The sequence below is a fragment of the Dipodomys ordii genome, unplaced genomic scaffold (assembly GCF_000151885.1).
Source record: "Dipodomys ordii isolate 6190 unplaced genomic scaffold, Dord_2.0 Scaffold12, whole genome shotgun sequence".
Taxonomy (NCBI): Eukaryota; Metazoa; Chordata; class Mammalia; order Rodentia; family Heteromyidae; genus Dipodomys; species Dipodomys ordii.
The window spans coordinates 15,016,636-15,038,435 of record NW_012267228.1 but is presented as its reverse complement, the minus strand read 5'-3'; the positions used below and the strand labels follow the sequence as shown (position 1 = coordinate 15,038,435).

The 21,800-nt window shown below is 38.8% G+C and overlaps 1 protein-coding gene across 1 annotated transcript in view; it reads right to left on the bottom strand.

The window, feature by feature from the left end:
• Nucleotides 1-4,482: 4,482 nt before the first annotated feature.
• Fam19a4 (family with sequence similarity 19 (chemokine (C-C motif)-like), member A4) overlaps nt 4,483-21,800 on the bottom strand; it is a 97,265-nt gene continuing 79,947 nt past the window's right edge. The window contains exons 4-5 of the mRNA XM_013010441.1: nt 11,855-11,938; nt 4,483-4,894 (exon numbers count right to left, since the gene is read on the bottom strand). Coding sequence (XP_012865895.1) covers nt 4,740-4,894; nt 11,855-11,938 — 239 coding nt within the window. The 3' untranslated portion in view covers nt 4,483-4,739. The remainder of the gene's footprint in view (nt 4,895-11,854; nt 11,939-21,800) is intronic.

The window sequence follows — 21,800 nt, the reverse complement described above, 5'->3', positions numbered from 1 at the left end:
ACCCCAAGTGCTAATAGTGGTTGGGGTGGGGGACAGACGCCTTTCTCGCCAATGTTTGAGGTCTTGCTCTCCCAGAACTGAATTAGTTACTCTGAAAGCAGATTGTTAGACTAATAACGCACATCTATTTGCCCTCTCGCTTTCTACTGTGTTTTATTGCCATTGACAACACAGTGGTGGCTTTGACTCTGGGGTCTATAGAACCGTGAGCCATAGGAAACTTGTTTCTTTTATGAACTACCCAATTGCTGGCACTTCTGTTACAGCAACAAAAATTGGTCTAAGAGAGATGTGTTTATACCGCTAGCCCCATTTTACATGTAAAGAAACAAAAAAAAATTATAGAAAATGGGGAAGTAGCAGTGCCAGGATTCAAACACATGCGTGTTAGCCTCGATCTTATAGTGATCACTCTGGTGACCTGCCTTAGTTTTCCATTATTTAAAATAGAGATTGGCAAATCATTTCTGCAAAGAGACAAGGAATAAATACTTCAGGCTTTATGGGCCATAGCTTATTTGGTCCTCATTACAATGTAAAGGCAGCCAGCCATAATGGATTGTATTTTCACTTTCCTATAAACCTTTCTTTACAATAACAAGGGAGCCATATTGAACTGATGGGCCAGAGCTTGCCAACCTTTAGAGTAGAAGAATCTACATATTTTGGTGCAACACTTAATAGTTCTTTGCCTATTTCTGAGCACTCCTAAATGATGATGGTAGTCATCAGATCCGCGCTGGTTCATACATGGCCAGTAGGTCTCTACACAAAGAATACCATGCAGAAGTGTGTTTCCATACCTGGATAATTCATCTATGATAGAGACAATTTTGTTGTTGGTGGTCATGGAGCTTGAACTCTGAGCCTGGGCACTGTCTCTGAGCTCTTCAGCTCAAGGTTAGTGCTCTCCCACTTGAGCCACAGCTCCACTTCCAGGTTTTGGTGGTTAATTGGAGATAAGAGTCTCATGGACTTTCCTACCTGGGCTGGCTTTGAACCACTATCCTCAGATCTCAGCCTCCTGAGTAGCTAGGATGACAGGTGTGGGTCACCAACACCCAGCATATAGACATAGTTTTTATAAAGTTGGTTCCATTGCCATTCTCAGGAGTTAGTCTCAATCTCCCATTCCAAAAAGTTCTTCCCTAACAAAATTTGACTGTATGGATAAAAATTCAAATGAGGAGAGCTAGCCAGCATGATGGAAGGGACTAGGAAATGTAAAGTCCTCCAATGGGCCACTTCTCTTCAACCAGTGGTGTTGATGTGGGCTCTAGGGGCTCAATGTTGTCACATCATATCCAAAAAAAAAAAAAAAAACCTTGAGAGCCTGGGAAGGTGGCTCAGTGGTAGAGCGCTTGCCTCACATGCATGAGGCCCTGGGTTCAATGCCTCAGCACCACATAAATAGAAAACGCCAGAAGTGGTACTGAAGCTCAAGTGGTCACACACTAGTGTGTGTGACAAAAACCTTAAAAATCTTTTGAACATCTGCAGGAAAGTGTGTGTGCAGAGTGTTGTGTGAGAGTGCTAGTGAGCTGCCAATAACCACACTGCTGTGTATAAGTGTGTAGCACAGGCAGCTATGGCCCAAGTGTAACCACAAAGAAGTTTGTATTCTTAATAGTGTCCCAAGGCAACTGTCACCTTTAAATAAGGAACCCAATTGGAAATTCATTTATAAATATTTGGCCCATTTTTGAAAAAAAAATATGTTAGTAGCCTGCATTGTTCATGAGGCCCTTGGCACATTAGAAGATAATGTCAGCATAAGGTATTGGATGTAAACACATCTTGATACTAGACACCAATCAGGGTCAAGCCTGACCTATCTCCAGGACACCCAGAACCCAGAAAGAATTATATGTTGCTTTGAAAGTCTTCAGAGTTTTCCTTTATGATGACTCCTCCTTGTGTTATTTCCAATAACACCTAGATGGGCGCATTGAGGGAAAGTTTAAATGTACTACATTTTAACTTCTTCTCTATGAAATCTCTCTGTGAAATCTGTTACAAAATGCTGAAATTACCCATTGTAACAACGAGATGTACAAGACACTATGTTAAAAATGAACTTTACAATTTTTCGGGGGGGCTGGGTGGGGGGAAGGAAAAGGATGGTAGGAGAAAAACAAAGAAGGGGGTAACAATGCTAGATAGGAAATGCACTCATTACCTTGCTCATGTAACTGTAACCCCTCTGTACAGTATCTTTACAATAATATATATGTATTGAAAAAAGAATAAGCAACACAAAATTAAAAAAAAAAAGAAATCTAACTGTTCCTAAGGATGTCTCCGAGAGTGAGAGAGTGGATCTGTTTGTATGAAATAGAGAAGGTTGTCATTAAGTTAGGGTTGTCTTGAGAAAGCTCATTAAATGTTTATCGGAGTTAAATGTGTAAACATCCACTGTTTTTCCTTCCATATGAAGGTATCTATAGTTTTGAAGAGCACTCTGGACATGAAGAAGAACTATAAAATCTGTGCAATGACTGGTACAGTTAGAGAGACCCAGGCTACATCTACACTACTGGGGGAGCAGTTGTGTGGTTTAAGATATAAAGAATCGAGTATGTCCCGAACGTCGCAGCCAGAGAGAGCCTAACGCGACTCATATCCTCACAACCCTCTTGGCATCTTTATTTCAAATTCTGCAAAAGTACAGGAGAGGAATAGGAATGATCACATTAAAATGCTTCTCAAAGAAAGCCCCATTTCAGGAGTCCCTTTTGACTAGGTAAAATAGTATGCTTTGAAGCAATATTGGGTGAAATGGCAGCTTGGAAACCTGCCATTTTCCCAAATGGAGCATTTATTCCCTGCAAGTCGTTTACTCCCTAAAAATGTTCCTCAAGGTGAAGTCTTTGTTGCTTGATTATATTTCATGTACAAGATCTGATGTGCAAGCCAGACACTAAGGCATTGTTTCATGTACTACAATAGCTCCTTATATTTTTTTAAGTCTCTGACAGTGGAAAAAAAACAAACCTTACCCAAAAGTAGCTGAATATATCCCTAACACATCAAGAATGTGATTAACCTAACAGATCTTCACTAGATTTTTTTAAATGCTCAATGTTACACAGGTTGGGAAGAGAAACAAAACCAGTAACCCAAACATAAGTACCAATTTTGTCATATAGTTATATTCCCCAAACATAAGTGTTACTTCACAAATGACTTGTTTTCTTTATATATTTATAAATCTTCAAGCATAGGATGTTTAGCACCAAATCTTAAGATAATATGCCATCGACAGAATAATTTTTTAACTTATACTATTGTAACAATTCTGGTAGGCATTCAGCAAGTCAAATAGAAAACTTCGGGGAACAGGTGGACCATGATCCTTTTTCTATTCCTTCTGGAAAAATCAAATCAAATCACTGTTACCATTATAAACAATATTATAATATTGATTTCTTCCTTAATAATTGTAAAAGGACTAATATTAGTAATAAAGGAACAGTTTTTGAAAAAAAAGAAACAGTTTTTGGTTGTGTGTGTATAAATATGTTTCTGCCTGTCTGTCTGTCTGTGTTAGTCTATATGTCTGTATGTGCCAATCTGGAGGCTTAAACTCAAGGCCGAGGCACTGTCTCTGACCTTTTGTGCTCAAAAGGTGCTCTACCACCTGAACCATAGCTCCACTGCCAGATGTTTTTTGGTGGTTAATTGGAAATAAAAGTCTCATGGAGTTTCCTGTTCCTGCTGGCTTTGAATCACAATTCTTAGATCTCAACCTTGTAACCTTGTAATCTCAGGATTACAAGCATGAGCTACCAGCACCTGGCATTTTTTGGCATTTTTGAACATTCGTTTATACTGACATGTATATTAACATGCATGACAAAAGCCATGAAATCATTGAACCAAAGTCAGGGGAGGTGACTGCAGGTTTACTTACATTGAAGGAAGTCAGGGAAGTGTCAAGTGAGGAGGGAAAGAACTAAGTCAAGATGAAAGCAATGATCATGTACAAATTCTGCATTTAAAGACTTCTCCTGAGTAGGAGCTAACAAATCATTTTCTTAGAACTGGTAATAAGCTAGTTATAAGAATCACCCTTTATCTAAAGAGAGACTATTTTATATGTTTAATGGTTTACCAACGTGACTTACATAAACCATAAAAAACCCAACATGTTTTATTTCCTTAGTGTGTGTGTCACAATAGAGCTTTGGTTATGAAACACTGGAGCCAATTTGCTTCCTTGGAACTCAAGAGCATTGGGCATGGCGGGGGGAGTAGCCTCTTTTTAATTTCTGCTAACCTGTCAATGAAACTTCAGTAAACTTTTTTTTTAATTCTCAAAAGTAAAAGTACAAATGTGCACCAAGGAACCCCAGTGAAACCTTCTGTTCTTCGTGGTTCATAAAATAAATATTCTTCGCTGCTTCCCTGGGGTTTAGTACTCAACCTCTGTAATTATGTTTTCCAGAAGCTTTTGTTATTTAGACCTCCTTAAAACCACTTTAATACAATGGCTAAAACAAAAGCTGAAAGAAGAACCATATGAAACATATGTCCCTGTCCCTTGATAAAGGCAGAAAAAGAAACTGAAGACTGAAATGTTCCTCGTGTTCAGTTTTGACATCTCTGCTTCCCTGGGGATTTCTTAGAGGTATTTCCTTCGGAATCCAGATAAAACTTGAACCATGTGGCAGCTAGTGGTTGTATTTCACTGTGATCAACTCATGAAGCAAAGAGGGCAGCTGGGCGGATGCCACTTCTCATGGTGCACAAACTACAAACGTGAATTTGCTGAAAGCCAAGACAATTTCCTGCCTGGATGGCGTTCCACACCAGACAGGTCTGTATCCCAACGCCTCTCGAGGATAAAGCACGTCTCTCTCTGTCTCTTTCTCTCTCTCTGCTACCGTGTCACCTAAAAAAAACAAAAACTAAGTGAGTGAGTATAGAATACATTAACCCCAACAAAAAAAAACCCTTTCTGCCATGAGAACCAAATAGTCCTTATCTGTGTCATTTGTATGTAGTTTATCAGTAACCATCTACAGCAAATTGACTCTTCATGATTTGCTGACTGCTCTTGATTTGTGTGTTGGTCCTGCAGCTTGAACTCAGGACATTGTCCCTGAGCTTCTTTTCTTCCAGGCTAGCACTCTACCACTTTCAGCCACTGCTCCACTTTCTGGCCCTTTTTGGGGGGTGGGGGCATTGAGGATGCTTTATTAGAGTAATGGTATAAAGGCAGAGTTGAGTACTCACTGCAATGACTTTCGGTCCACAGAGCTAATAAGATGACTCAATTTCATCTTTACAGAGAAGCCATTTCAGCTTCTGCCCAAGAGCAGACACATGACCATGCTATAAAATAATTCAATCTGTTTTTAATTTTTGTGTATGTGCTGGTACCAGGGCTGGAACTCAAGGCCTGGACACTGTCTCTTAGTAGTTGATGTTGTTTCTCAAGGCTGGTTCTCTATCAATTGAGCCATAGCTCCACTTTTGACTTTTTGCTCATTATTTGGAGATAAAAGTCTCATGGATTTTTCCCCACCTAAGCTGACTTCAGAAGGCAATTCTCAGATCTCAGCCTTCTGAGTAGCAAAGATTATAGGTGTGAGACACTGGTGCCCAGCAATTTTGAAAATATTTTCATAGATGTATTGTAACATTATGCTATTTCTTGTTGCTTGAGCTACTGTATTAACTAACCTGAGAACTTTTCTCATCTCCTACCATAAGCCTACTACATCTTTAAAGCTGCAAAATGCCACCCGTCTCCATGGAGTTCCACTCCATACAATAGACTTTCTAAAGTAACTTTCACTTTTAAAAGTGGGTTAAATGCATTAGAAAGGTACATTTTGATCACGACGTACAATGATTTTAATCAGTATTCCTTCGGAAAACTCCGCAGTGCTATTAACAAAGTGTGCTCAGCATGAATCAATGAACATACGTAATCTTGTGGGATTTCTATAACCTCACCAAATACAAAGCCAGGTTCCTAATTCTCCACTCTGAGAGCCTTTGGGCATGTTTTCCTTTGCAATCCAAAAACAAGAAAGAGGTAAGAGTCTCACAGACTTTCCTAACTGGTCTGGCTTCGAGCTACAGTCCTCAACTCTCAGCCTCCTGCGTATCTAAGATTACAGGCATGAGCCTCTAGTGTTCTGCACTGACTGCTATTTCTGAGGAAGGGGGTAAGGACAGATAAATGAATATGTGAGAAGATAATATGAGGATGTAAATTAAATGAACAAACAAGGCCAACAGAAAGATCAATGGCCTGAGCATCTAGTGGTAAGGTTGAAGTGGACACATTGTATCTCCTTGCTTAGATGTCATGGGTACAAACCAGAGATGAAAGCATCTGTCTGCTTTGGCTGGAGCGAAGGAAATACACGAATTGAATTGCATGGCTCAGTGCCTGTGGTATAGAGAGCACCCAGGAAATGGTAGTTATTTCATGTTCGCTGCTTCTGGCTGGATCGTGCATCTGTATACATCCTAAAAGCATTTACAGCCAGGTATCAATCTCGACACCCTAGGGTGTAATTTTCAAAAAGTATTTCATCTGAGGTGGCTCATTTTGTGTGTCCCACTCATTTCGGAAAACAAGGCCATGAGTGAGATAAGATGCTTTCTGATTTATTTTCCTTCAAAATTATTACTATGCCTACTACATATGGATGATTCCTTGCTATTTCTGAATTTTGATGGATGCAGGGTTACTACATGCCAAAACAATCTCTACTCCCCTGAAGATTGTGCCCTGACCATAGGGTCAGGAAAGATAATGCCTTAGGGCAAAGGACTCCGACAAGCAAGAGGAATTTTAGACGAGAAGGAAGCACACCGACATCATGGAATGGGCTGGGCTAAGAGGTAACTGCCAGAGAGGTCGGTACAAGGCAATCATACTGTGTGGCAGTGACTAATGGATGTCCATTGGTGATACCTCATCGGGGAAGGAAATAAGGAGGAAGAAAAGGATAAAAGCCCATCAGGGTACCAGCAGGTGGGAGAGTGAGTAGATTAGTAGCTTCCTCATATTGCCCACTTACCACAATCCTAAAGACATGTTTTTTTCAGCACTAGAGATTGAACTCAAAACCTGCTAGGCAGGTGCCCTATCCATTGAGCTATGCCAAAAGCATCAGTTATTTTGGAAGCAGGGTCTTGCCTGATGCCCAGGCTGGTCACTATGCCCCAGTCATTGATTGATTTGAAGTCTCCCAAACTTTTTAAACCTGGGCTGTCCTTCAAGTTCAATCCTCAGTCTCTGCCTCCCCAGTAGTTGGGATGACAGGCTTGAGCCACTGCACCTGGCCTCCTAAGGACATTTTAAAGCATGTTTGCTCAGCACCATGTCAGACTTAACACAGCTTGTGTTATTAACAAATCCTTATGATGAGTGTCCTGTAACCATGACACCATGAAATTATTATTACAAAGACCCAGGGCAGGACTCCAGGAGACAGAGAGAAAAAGGCACCAATTAGGGAACCACTTGAGGAAGATACTAGATAGGACTTGAGATGTGAAGGACAGTTAAGAGAAAACTTGCGTGTTTAAACTTTTGTTTGAGTTATGTTTAAGGCTCTGTTTGTGTCTCTGTTCTTACTTAGGTTCATCTCAAAGGCTAATGCTCTTATATAATCCATCAGAAATACACAAAATTGAAGTGTCCTGAGGTTTGAGAAAATGTATGTTGCTTCCATTCCTAACTCATTTCTCTTAGAGTTTCCAAAGAAATACAGGAAACTTTGTAGACATGTATTAGAAAATCTGAAGAACAAAATAAAGTGAAAGAATCAGGTAGGAAGCTTGCAAAGAAATAATTTTTTTAGATAGCCTTGGGAAGTATTGCCATTTTCACGATGCTGATCCTTCCAATCCAGGAGCATGGGAGGTTTTTCTACTTTCTAAGTTCTGCTTTGATTTCCTTTTTCAGGTTTTTAAAGTTTTCATCATAGAGGTCCTTCACTTCTTTGGTCAAGTTAATTCCTAGGTATTTTATTTTTTTGTGGGGCTATTACGAATGGAGTTGCTTTCCTGATTTCAGCCACACTTTTCTCATTGTTGGCATACAGAAAAGCCATTGATTTTTGAGGGTTAATTTTATACCCTGCTACTTTGCCAAAGTTTTGAATCAGCTCGAGTAATTTGGGAGTGGAGTCCATGGGATTCTTTAAATACAAGATCATGTCATCTGCAAAAGATGATCCCTATTGGGATCCCTTTTATGTTGGCATCTTGTCTTATTGCTATATCTAGGCATTCTAATACTAAATTGAAGAGAAGTGGAGAGAGTGGACATCCTTGTCTCATTCCTGAGCTGATAAGAAATGTACTCATTACCTTGCTAGTGTAATTTTAACCCCTCTGTATGGTATTTTCACAATTAAGAAAAAACTTATTATTTAAAAAAAAAGAAATACACAATTCTCTAAACACTCATTTCTCAATCTGGTCACTACTAACATTTGGAGTAAGGTAATTCTTCACTTGGGGTAAGACTATCCCCATGGTTAAGAAGATCTGATTCCCAGCATTCTCTCTTGACCTCAGTGTGGGACAACACAAAAATGTTGTCACATATAGCCAAATGTCCACTCTGGAGAAAACTAGAGTAGTTGGGAATGACTACTCTAAATGCATACATCTTCCCCCTTAGTAGTGGTTTTAAAGAACAGGATTGTTAACACAGAATTTCTTCAGATTTAACAATTTTGCATCTTTTGTGAAACAGCAACACAAAAAAAGCCCTCACCAATGCTTGGTTTTATTGCTGAGAAGAAACACACAGAATCGGCACAGGGAAATTCAGAAAAGGAGATTTGAGGCAGGATTTAGATTTTTCCCACCAGAAGTAGTGGCTGCATTGTCTCTGGAGACCCTGAACAACTTACTTACACAGGTAGAATAAGCTCCATGGTATTCTTTTGTACCTGAGAAAGATAGCTGCTTAGGGAATTGCCTATTCTCTTATTTTCATATCTTCATCTGAGACCATTAATATCTCAAGTTGAGTGCTAACTCTTTTCCTATTTGCATTTAAATGGAAAATAAAAATTCTGACATAGGTGGCTTGCTGGGAGAGCTCTGACTTTTCTTTGTTAGCCTTTCTGCGGTTTTCATGCCATTGTGCACGAACTCTTTAAGGAAACTATTTTTGTAACAGGCTTATATCTCCTCCAGAGAGGTAGTTGCTCCATCTTTATAGTCCTGCCTTCTCTCCTCAGGTATAAGGGTCAAGGTGGATTTCCCAACAAATATACAGCTTCTAGAATGCCATCCACCCTTTGGAAAGCAGTCTAGGCTCCACAAATGAATTTACTCTATGTGCAGATGATCCAAAACAGAAATAAAATGTTTTATGTGGTTCAAGTCACATTGACTTGGATTCATAAAGTAAACAACGTTTTATGGCTTCAAGATTATTCTAGGGTGGCATATTACTAGGGGGAAGGAAAAATAGCAGTCCAAGTATCATGACGGCCTGGGGAACTGTATTATGTTGTACAACTTTTCCGTGCACTAAATAAAATGTCACTACCATTGAGGATTTAGCTACAGCAAACATATCCCCAAAACCCAGAGCCAAAGTGCCCCTAAAGGTTTGCGTCTTGCTAATTCCCTCTCTAGCTACCTATAGAAAGAAAGGCAAAAAGCTGAGCTATCAAGAGAGCCACTTAGATGCATTCTTTTCTAGAACACAGTTGGCTTCTGCTCACGGTGTTGTTTACATTTATAGCTATAAATCCATATAAATTTAATCTTTCAAAATGTTATTCTTTGGTCCAAGAAATACAATAAAAGAAATTTTTATCACTGATAGATATTATCTAAGAGCTTACCTCACTGGAGACTTTAATAATTTTATTTGGAAAGGACTTAGAGGAAAATGACTAGAAGGAACCAGAAGCAGGGATAGAATAATCTTGAGGCTGGTATTTCTCGCAAGCATGCTGGGTATGTAGCATGGGAGTTCCTGGAGATTGGCTTAGCTGGACATTGGGTAGAGATGAGGGGAGTGTTAATAATCTCCTTGCTAAATACTTCCATGATTTCCACTTCCCTGGGCAAAAAAGTACACTGCTGTCCCTTGGTATTCATAGAGAACTGGTTCCAGGATTCTCCAAAATCTATATAAGCTCAAGTTCTTTCTATAAAGGGACATTATAGTTACATGTAACCTACATACATGCTCCTGAATATTTTCAATCATTGCAAGATGACGTATGCCAAATGCAAGTGCTATAGAAATCGTTTGATAGAATATCATTCAGGGAAAGTAAAATCTGGACAAGTTGATTTGCATTTGGACAGATGCAATCTTTGCTATGCCTTTTATTCATGATTGTTCAAGAATTTGGGGTCTGACATTATAGCAAATGTATGTTGATAAGCACAAATGTTGAAAATGATGTAGGGCTTTGACTAGACAATAAGGAACTAATTGATTGACTTCCTATTCCATTGACTATGTTGGATATAAAATATCAGCTAAAAATTTCATTTAAGTAGAAATTCATTTTATATTTTGCATTTTATTGTATTAGCAGCACTATATCTACATACAAATTACACATTTAGGATTTGGTTTTAACTGGCCTGCATTCGACTTTGGTGGTAGAAAGTAAATGAGAACTTTTAGTGTTTAGTGATGCAAAATATTCATAAAGGGAAAGACATAGGAAAGGTAAGAAGCTGGTCACTGTATATCATATTCCTCAGGGGGAAAGCTCAGAGAGCAATCAGAACCCAAGAGTTTCTCTAGTTCAATATGCCCAACTCAAATAATCTCAAAATGAACTTTGTCATTAATTTCTTTCCAAGTACTAGCTACTATGAAGCATTCAATTGGCACTAGGCTGATCAAGATAAATAGATAAACAGATGCCAGTTCCACCATTATACAGAAAGCTAGGAGTAAGAGGTAAAAGACACAGGGAAAGGTCTACTCAGTCTACTCGGGAAAGAATAAGGGAAGGACACAGTCTATGAAAAAGTGCAGTCATTGGAAACTCATCATACAGAGGTCCAGGGGACATTAGATCAGAAAGGCTGGTAGCAGGCCAAAGAGCCAATGAAAACTACTGGAAAATTTGTAACGGTAGGACTGATATCTCAAAAAAAATTATTATATTCCTCATCTAGAGTTTGGACTGGAAAGAGATTAACTTCAACCAACCAAGATGGCAGGTGACATTGGAAGTTCCAAGTTGGGATGAACAGCGACAAAAGGATTTAGTAGTTAAAAAAAAAATCCCAAGAATAAAGTAATCAAGTGGTTCACAGTTGGCTTTCTAGCTGAAGGACTGTGTAGCTAATGGTACCTGTCAGACATAAGGAGAACCAGAAAGGGGAAGAAAACTGTTGACTTGGCACAGTTGAAGACTCCCATCCTGAGTCTCACATCTCCTTTAAGACAACAGGTATTTGTAGTTGAGTAAATCATCTCTATGTGGATTCTTGCCAGGGTGTTTTGATACACTGTTGTGTCAACTCTGAAACTCCTACATTAAATCAGACTCATGAAGAAGCACAACGAATTTAATGTCCCTGCCTCAAACATGAGTTTACTCACCAAATCATCACTCTATAAAACCTGATAGGGCTTTATGGGCAGGGGGCCAAGGGAGGGGATGAGTTTTTCTGAAAGGCTAAAACCATAAGGTGGCACTTCCCCAGCAGGCTTATCAACACAAAATAATGTTTTCTTTGGATGGCAGAATAAAATCAAGGTGGGAACCCCTCCCCCCCCACCATACACACAAGAAACAATGTACTGCAGTTGTAACTTACAGCTGTATGTGGTCCATACTTGCCTTTGTGGTTTTGACTTTATTGCCACTGCTGCAGGACCAACCTGAGTAATCTGGCAGCACTTTACAGTCCTCACCCTCCAAGCAGGGTTCCATGTGACACCACCATTTCTGAATCACAATGGAGGCTGGAAAACAAAGACCAAATCGTGACTCTGATTCTTCCTCCATGGAGAGACCCAAACAAAGGTCAACACAGCTGGAGTTACTTTGACCTAAATAAATTAAAAGAATACGCTCAGCCACATTCTACAAAGTATTTCCTCTTCTTCTACCTGTTTACTATACAATTGGTGGGAGCTAAAGCTGTGTGGAAGGCTTGTGGGGTTTGACTCTAATTGGGCTACTCTGTGTGTGTGTGTGTGTGTGTGTGTGTGTGTGTGTGTGTGTAATTACATGCAGGGCTGGGAAGTTGGCTCAGTAGTAGAGTGCTTGCCTTTCGATTCCTCAGCACCACATAAGCAGAAAAAAGCCGGAATTGGCAGTATGGCTCAAGTGGTAGGGCACTAGTCTTGAGCTGAAGAGTTCTGGGACAATGCCCAGAGCCAGAGTTCAGCCCCCACAACGGACAAAAAAAAAAATTACATGCAACTAACTTTCCTTAACTTCAATTTCTTCAATAAAGGAACTGATAAAAATAGATACATACTTCAGTGGTTGGGTATCTGTATACCTTCTTTGAGCAAAATGTGGACTCTGGTTATTATCATTATTATCAGAAGTAGTAGTAGTAGTAGTAGTAGTACTTTGGTTGGGGAACAAGACTAGGGTTTGAACTCAAGATCTTGCACTTGCTATGCAAGTGATCTATCACTTGAGCCACATACACCAGCCATTTTTCCTTTAGCTAATTTTTTTCACATAGAGTCTTGATGCTTTTTGTTGTGTCCAACCTCAAAATGAAATCCTCTTAATCTGTGCCTCCCAAATACCTGGGGTTACCAGGTAAACCAGAGTGCCTGGCTTCCAGTGCCTATTTTTTAAGATTAGGTTTTAGGGTTTTGCTGTTAAGTTTTTTGAGTATATTTTGAGTATAAACCCTTTAAAGAACTATGATTTGTAAATACTTTCTCCCATTCTTTCCATTTTCTGCTGTGCTGATGCTCTTTCATTTGGCACACTTTCGCTTTTTTTGCTTTTGTTGCATGTGCTGTAGATACCATACGCAAAAGAAAACATGGCCAACACAAAGACCCAGAACTTTTTCCCTATGATTTCTTTTAGGAATTTCACCATTTCAAGGATGACATCTAAGTCTTTGACCAGTTTTGCATTATTCTATGTATATGATGTAAGACACAGATCCAATTTCATTCTTTTGCATGTGGATAATCACTTTTCCTAGCAGCATTTATTGAAGAGATGAATTGTCTTACATTTTGTCATGGCTTGAATGTAAATACATTGGTTTATTTCTGGACTGTCACTTTTGATGCTGGACCCATTCTGTTTTGATTACTGTAGCTTTGTAATGTAGTTTGTTTTAGAGACTGATACCTCTAGCTTTGTTCTTCTTGCTCAAAATTCCTTTACCCACTAAGATTCTTTTGTGGTTCACATAGAATCTGTGAACGTAGATATCTTATCATTTTCATTTTACAAATGATCCATCTCCTTGGTTAGACTTATTCCAAAGTGTGTTATTCATTTTTATTGTATCTTAAATGGGGTCTTTTTAACTCTTTTTCCAATAATTGTTTGGTAGTACAGTAAATACATATTTTGTTTTACAACTCATCTTTTTATTTTGAATTTGTATCTGGAAACTTTACTGAATTCAATAGCAACAGCTCTCGAATGCTTCCAACACAGCAATGAGAAAAGAGCACTTACAATCTCATTTTATGAAACCAGCATTAGTCTCCTAACAATGTCAGACAGAAAGCTACAAGAAAAGAAAAATTACAGGCCAATATCTCCACTAGATATAAGTATAACCCTTGACAAAATACCAGCAAGTCAACTTTAATAGGATGTCAAAAGAATTATGTACCACAATCTTATAGGATTTATCTGTGGGATATAGAAGATGGTTCAACACATGCAATCAATATGATCTATTCCATTAACAGAATAAAATGATTTAAAAAAATCATGATCATTTCAACAGATGCATAGAAAGTATTCAATAAAACTGAAAAGCCTTTCATGTCTCTTAACAAATTAGGGATAGAAGGAATGTGCTTCAACATACTAAAAGCTGGTGTGTGACAAACCACAGCTGACTTCATACTGACAGTGACAAGCTCAAAGCTCTGTAAAAGAGCAAGAGAAAGATGGTCCACTCTACCCACTTCAAAGCAACATAGTCAAAGGAAGTCCTAACTAGAGCAATTAGGGAAGAGGAAGAAATAACGAAGCATCCAACATGGAAAGCAAGTAGTTAATTATTCTCTAAAGAGAACATGACATCATGTTTCCTTTCCAGAAAAACTCCCGACTGACTTGACTGAGACCACCATTGCCGTGAAATCTGAAAGTCAAGTTCTACAAATACTAAGATCATTTTTTTCACTGAACACAGGCACCTTGTGAATTGCCTTCCCTATCTTGTCTAATTTAGATTTTACAACAATCCTGAGATTTTATTCTTTCTTTCACACAGATGAAAAACCTGGAATCCAGAGAGGTCTGAAGGGATGCGGGCAAGGTCATGGAGTTCAGAGGCAGTCAAACAAGCATTCAAAGGGAGGCAGTCAGATATGATATGTTAAGCTTTAAACACATACTTCCTCCTTTTAACCGCAGCTACTAGCTGATGGTACATATCAACATCACAAGAACTGAGTTGGGTACATGACTTGCCTAGACCTAGAAAGGTTTGTTGCCTAATGGGTTACTTGTTTTGTTAAAGACTTACTGAAGTGGAGTTGATGACCACGAAGCCCTATAAAAGTTATATATATGTATATATATATATATATATATGTACATATATAGAGAAATATATATATATGTACATATATAGAGACATATATATGTATAGAGAGAGAGACATATATATATAGTCAGTTGTAGGGCTTGAACTACTAGGCCTGGGCATTGTCCCTCAGCTCTTCAGCTCAAGGCCAGTGCTCTACCACTTGAACACAGAGCCACTTCTGGTTTTATGGTGGTTAACTGGAGATAAGGATCTCATGGACTTTCCACATTCCTCAGATCTCAGCCTCCTGAGTAGCTAGGATTACAGGTGTGAGACACCAGCACCAGGCTTAAATGTTATCTTCTTTTTAGCTGCAAATACTATAACAATTGCATCTTGCAACTAACTGCACAGAGCTGTCTAAATGTCCATCCGATGTAGCAAAAGTACCAATAGTGCTTCCTGTGAAACTGATATACTAAGAATGAAGTAGTAGAATCTGAAATCTCCTCCTCTCTGCCCACTAGCCTTGCTATAACACTACAGCATGCAACAATGTATTTATTGTATAATCAAAATTATAAGTTTATGGGCATGGTATGGCAACTTGATACATGTGTGCAGAATGTAATGATCAAATCCAAGTGGTGAACATTTCTATCTCATTGCACATTGTGAAAGTTCTTGTTTTACTCATTATTTGTGGGTACATGTGAAACTCTGGTACACAGATACTCAGCACTGGGAGCATTCCCATCTCTCCCATGCATGAAGACTTCAGAACCCCCTCTTCTAATAGAATTAATCATTCAGTTTGGTAAGTGCTGAGTGGAGCCTTTTTACCCTCCCCATGCTAATCATCATCATTTTTTTAATGCATTGGTTTGGTCCCAAGTGGCTATTTCCCAACCCTCAATTTGAAGTACTGTTCATGAAGCACAGTTATATTTACACACAGTTGCAACTGACGTTAATCCTCTGGGAAGATATAGGACTCAGTGGGACCTTGAAAAGAAGCCTTGAAAGGTGGCTTGTGGTCTGACCAAGAGAAAACACATGGAACAGTGGGTCAGTGAGTGGCCCCTGGGAAAGCCAGCAGATCCAGGTGGCTGGAGACATCATTCAACGGAGGGGAAATGGGAAGAAACCCACAAGAGCCATGGAATCTGCTGGGTCGCATGGTACAGCAGGACAGGGGAAATGATGGTCCAGAAAAAGTAACTTGGAAGTAGATGAACTCACAGCAGAGCTCAGCACAGAAAGAATGCTAAAGAGAAGGCCCATTGAGGGTAAGTGAAATCAGATAGCAGCTGAGGTGGGGCCAGCCGTGGTGGAGCAGGGAGGACGGAGCGAGGGGGGGGGGCAGGTACAGTGCAAGGCATATCCTTTCCATTGGTTATCACACAGATTAATGGAATTACTATGATAGTTCCCATATGTGTTGCCTGGTGACTGGAGAATGTCCATCAACACTCTCTATCTTGGCCCTACAGCCTTCTTAATCCCTTTCATCTACTGCAGGGTATCTGAGCTGTTTCCACAACTTGGCTATTGTGAGCAGCAATGCAATGCTTAAGTGTGCAGGTATAGACATTTGAACAATATTGATTCTTCCAACCCACGAACATTCTTTGAAAGTTCTATACGACAGAAGGAAACATAAGATCAAGTTCTTATGAACTTGTTTATGTTTCCCTTCAGTTTATCAGTTTTCCTTCATTTAACTGAAAAAAAAATGGGAGGGTTATTTTTCTTCTAAAGGCAGCTATGCGCAACCATCCCCCTTAAATGGCAAGGTGCTCTGAAATTTAAAATAGTTCTGTTTGCACGAAGGCGAACAGTCCCTTTTATATCCTTGGGGAAGGTGCCCCAATAACAGATACAATGTTCATTATGAGAAAGAAGTCATAGCAAATGTTCTTTCAGCAAGGAGAGAGGGAACAAGACCCACCACAATGCCAGCGCCAGATGCATTTATGAGTTAAATTTGCTGCCAGTCCTTAGACAACCCTTAATAACCACTTGAGGGTTGAACCTGAAGGAAATGAGCCGATTAAACACTGGGAAGTCAAAGCCCCAAGTGCAGACTGACCCAACAAGCTGGAACAAAGGAGGAGGGAAAAAAATAGGAGTCTATTAAAACAACTGTTGACACATCTGCCCACGTGCCTGAGCCCTATCTCTGTAGGGAAAGTTGCAGGCGGGGTATCTTGCCTTCCTGTGACAAAATAGCATCATACACCTTAAATGAGAAAGTGCTTTGTCACTGCTATTTTTACAATAAAATTCTTTTTAAAAGCTCCACGCCTTCTTGACTTAGGAAAACATATAAAATATACCATTTTCAAGCTGCCAACCCATAACAAATTTCCAGTTTTATGGAGAAGGGAAGAAAATTAATAAAGACAGGGAAGGGTAGTTAGGAACATATTCTATGTACTTAGCTTTTTATTGAAAAGGTGATATACAGAGGGGTTACAGTTGCATAAATCAAGTAATGAGTACATTTCTGTTTGAACAATGTCTCCCCCTCCCTCATTTTCTCCCCCTCTTTTCCTTCCAACTCCCTACCCGCCCCAAGTTATGTAGTTCTTTCCTTCATAGTGTCTAGTGAGTATCACTGTTGAATTAGTTTACCCTTTGTCCCACCATTTGTATAATTAGCTTTTTAAACTTTCTGTTGTATAAGTCTTGTTCCCTGATATCTAACAGATTGTATACAGTATTTGTTTTACCATTCACATAAGCCCACCTTCAAATTGACTAACACTTTTCAGTTAGACTCAATTTTCAAGAGTTTGATATTTGTTGAATTTGTTCAGTTGTATTTACACAGGTAAGGTATTCACACACCCCAAAACCAAAAGAGTGTTTTATCCTTTAAGTATGGAGAGAAAGATTAACAAAAATCTCTTCTTAGGGTATCTGCTGAGATTTCAATGTATCTTTAGTTATTTGGTTTAAAAATCACCATTATTTCAACATGTTCACTGTGTTCTTTAAAAATGAAAGTATGAGCTTCTCATGCCTTTAATCCTAGCTGTTCGGGAGGCTGAGATCTGAGGATCAAAGCCAGCTGAGTCAAGAAAATCTGTGAGACTCTTATCTCCATTTAATCACCAAAAAGCCAGAACTGGAGCTGTGGCTCAAGTGGTAGAACACTAGCCTTGAGCAAATATGTTCAAAGACAGCCAGCACCCAGGCCCTGAGTTAAAGCCCCAGGACCAGAACAACAACAGAAGGCATTTATTAACTTTTCTATTATTATTTCAAGGAAAGAAACTACACTGGCTTGAGCTGTCTAACAAATATAGGATCAAAGAACTAACATTTTGAAGCAATCTCATTTATTTGTTCATTGTTACTTCCACAAAGCACGAAGTCCTGAATGAGTTGGTATGTCAGTAACAAAGGTTTTGTGATCTCAGTGCCTCATTTTCCTTAATGCAAAATCCAGCATCACCCGAGTTTATCCAGAAGCCCTCACTATTACTGACATTTGGAGCCAATTAATTCTTCTTTATTACAGAGTCTTTCCAGTGTATCATAAGCTGTTTAGCAGCATCCCTGGCCTCCACATAATACATGCCAGTAGACTCTTTCTCAAGCGTCATCAGACAAAAACATTGGAGTGATACTTTGAAGACCTACTTAAACATTTGGCTTAGGAAAAGAATTCTAATTCATAGTAAATGTCATTACCTTACTCCAAACGTTTGTTTTTGCCCCTACCATGGGCAATTTCACAATTCTAAAATTTCCATGCATCTGCTTGCTCTAACACACGAATCCTAGCTAGTCCCGGGCTCACTATAAAATTAAGGGTGAAAGGATCACAGTTGTCTTTCTTATAAATCCTAGGATGGTCTATAGGAACATTGTCTCTAGCACCGCTTGTCTTTATTGTTGGTGTACTATTGACCCACTATTAAACTGCAGATTCTCAGCAGAAAATTACTTCTTGAGTTCTAATTACTTCTTGAATCTTGTGTCTACCATTTTGCAGGAAGCACATGCCCAAGTTTGCCCTGTCCACATACTCTAATTCTCTCCACCTCCTTATCTTCTTCTACCTAGGAAATCCAGACACACTGTCTCTGGAGCCCATCTCTGATCTGAAGTCCTAAAGGTATGAGGTTTGACTGTCTCCTAGTAGGCTCCATAAAAGTTGGACTTCATTCCCCCATTCCCTCAGTATCCAGGATAGACACTGGGTGCTCTTGTAGACCTTGATGAGTGAACATATACAAATATATATACACATATACAAATCACAGGTCCTTCCAATACCCAGTAATCTCTACTGACTCTCAGATAATTGTTTTAAGTGGCAGAGAAAGTGCAACGTGAAGAGACCCTATATTTCATCCTACAGTCCATAAAGCTCTGAGAGCTGGTGGAGGTCCAAACTCTCTTCCCTAACTAAACTAGTTCTGACATCTCAAGAAAGTGGAAGAAATTGAGGCATGATCAGAAGATAAACAATATAGCTTTAAAAGTAACTGCCTTCAATCTCAAATCTTTTGTCTTATTAATCTCTTTTAAATCCAGTGTTTAGAATACATTCATTTTGACAATTTAAATTAAACTTTCTTGTACTACATATTTATCTTGCTTTATCACAAAGCCATTCAGCATTATCTCTATAGAGCTGTATTTTGATAAATGTGTAGAATATTGCTCATGCCACAGACCAGCTTGAGTGATACCAGCTGCAGATTCAGAAGAAAGAATGCTATAACCTAAGGAAAGTTCTCTCTCTCAAGCTCCAGACACAAGAGACCTATATAATTCCCCATCCTAACCATATAACAAAGATCCTACATTTCAATAATTCTCACAGTGGGGATTTTCATAAGTTAATTATAACCCAAAATGGGGGAGCTGGGGGGATGAAAATGGCTAAATTTTCTATTTAACTAATAAAAGCTGTGTTTTTCTGAAAAAGCACTGACTGAAAAACACCAGCTAAGTGTCTGTGGTATAGATTAACCAAAAAATGTAAAAGGATATTCCAGTTTCTATGTCAATATTAATTAGTGCCCTGCTCTAACATCTTTTTGCCTTTGTTTTAATTTAAATGTAAATTCAGTGAATTTGATATTTTAGATCCTCTCCAGTCTCATTGACAAATAAGATAAGAAGAACCTATCTACAGAGAATGGGTCTTCCCACATGCCAATTAATAGCGTGATACTGCATAATTATTATGGGATAAAGATTAAGCAGGGAGAGCTAAAAAGCCCTTGTGGAAACATTCATATAAGGAATAGAAGATCAGGGAGATACAAAAACAGACACACATCCTCGCTAAAGCTGACACTTCCCACCCCTTTCTCAGTGACTTGGAACAAATGCACATTTATTGGCCACTGACTGTTTACCAGGCAGTGCTAGGTATGGAGAGGGAGGAGAGGATGGTATCTTCACAAGCCTGGCTTTCTAGGATTCTCATGCTATAAATGTCCTCCTAAAGGGCCACAGTACATAAAACTTGCCCGGCACTGTGTAATCTGAAGCTTCTAGTCACAGACTGCTACTAACCATTGACCTATGCATCATCAGATCTATCTTTTTTTAATTGACAGCTATATTTCATTGACAGCTGTATTATTATATTATTAAAAAAGAGGAGGAATTTGAGGGAATTGAAGAAGGATACAAGATTTATCAAAGAATGTGATTTAACACAGTAAGATCATGATTTATGGTTTGAAATACCACAAACACAACCACATTTTCTTTATCATTAGTAGTAGTAGTAATAGTAGTAGCAGTAGCAGTAGTAGTAGTACTACTACTATCTATAAACCATTGTACAAAGGAGTTGACATTTAACAAAGCAGGTTATGAGTACAATATATCTTGGTCAATGCCACCCCTTCAACATTTTTACCCATCCTTATTATACCCACCCTTCCTTCGCTCTATTTTATAGGATATACATTGGGCTCTTGATTGCATTCTCGCTCTCTTCTCTTCATTCATCTACTCATTTTTTCCTTGACCCTACCCCATCCCTTTTGAGTATTGCTTCTTTCCTGGTATTTTATTTTGCTGAACTTTGATTTTGCCTTTCTAAGGAATTACATTATTTGAGATATAGACAATGGAATTTTCTCATCCATTACAAAGAATGATGTTGGGTTATTTGTAAAGAAATGGAAAGACTTGGAAAGCCACATTTTTTATCAGTAAAGGAATGGCCTATCCACTTCCATGGACTGTTATGGAACACTTGAAAAGCCAAATTTAAAAGACACAGAGATCTGTTCAACATAGTTCTGATAGCAATAAAGCAGATTGATCTAAGAAATTGGGCAAACACAGGTTTATATTGATTCATACCATAATTCATACTAAAATACAAATGAAATATCTATCTCTAAATACATAAATATATACAAGTATACATACAAATACTGACTAAACATATATAAGAAATCAAGGGTAGAGGCCAAAGGAGATTTTTCCCATATATATAATTTAAAGCAAGCTAGTAAAGAGTAAGTATTCATATTTCCTTTATTAAGATGAAGATGCCAATAATAGTCATTTCTCTATTGGTGACTTCCAGGTAACAACAAAAGTCTGAATATTATAGAGCATTACTTATTAACCGTGTGTGTGTTGTGTGTGTGTGTGTGTGTGTTTGTGTGTGTGTGTACACCAGTCACGGGGCATGAACTTAGGGCCTGAAGACTATCTCTTAGTTTTTCTGCTCAAAGCTGGTGCTCTACAACTTGAGCTATAACTCCACTTCCAACTTTTTGGGGTGTTTAATTGGAGATAAGAGTCTCTTAGACATTGCTTCCTGGGCTGGCTTCAAACTGCAGTCCTCAGATCTCAGCCTCCTTAGTAGCTAGGTTTACAGGTGTGAGCCACCAGTGCCTAACATTACTTATAAAACTTCTTTACCTAAAGATTCTCAAGAAGGCAGGATATAAAAATAGTCCATATGATGCTTCATAAGTTCCTTTAGAACAAATTTAAAGCTTGCAGAGCCACGCAAATGCTGTTGTTATCTGGAGAGGGTGATGTGTGATCAGTGAATATGAATCAATTCTCTGTTACAATAAAAACAAGTTTGTTGTCAGCCAAAGCAGAGGGATCAAAGTAAGAACCCT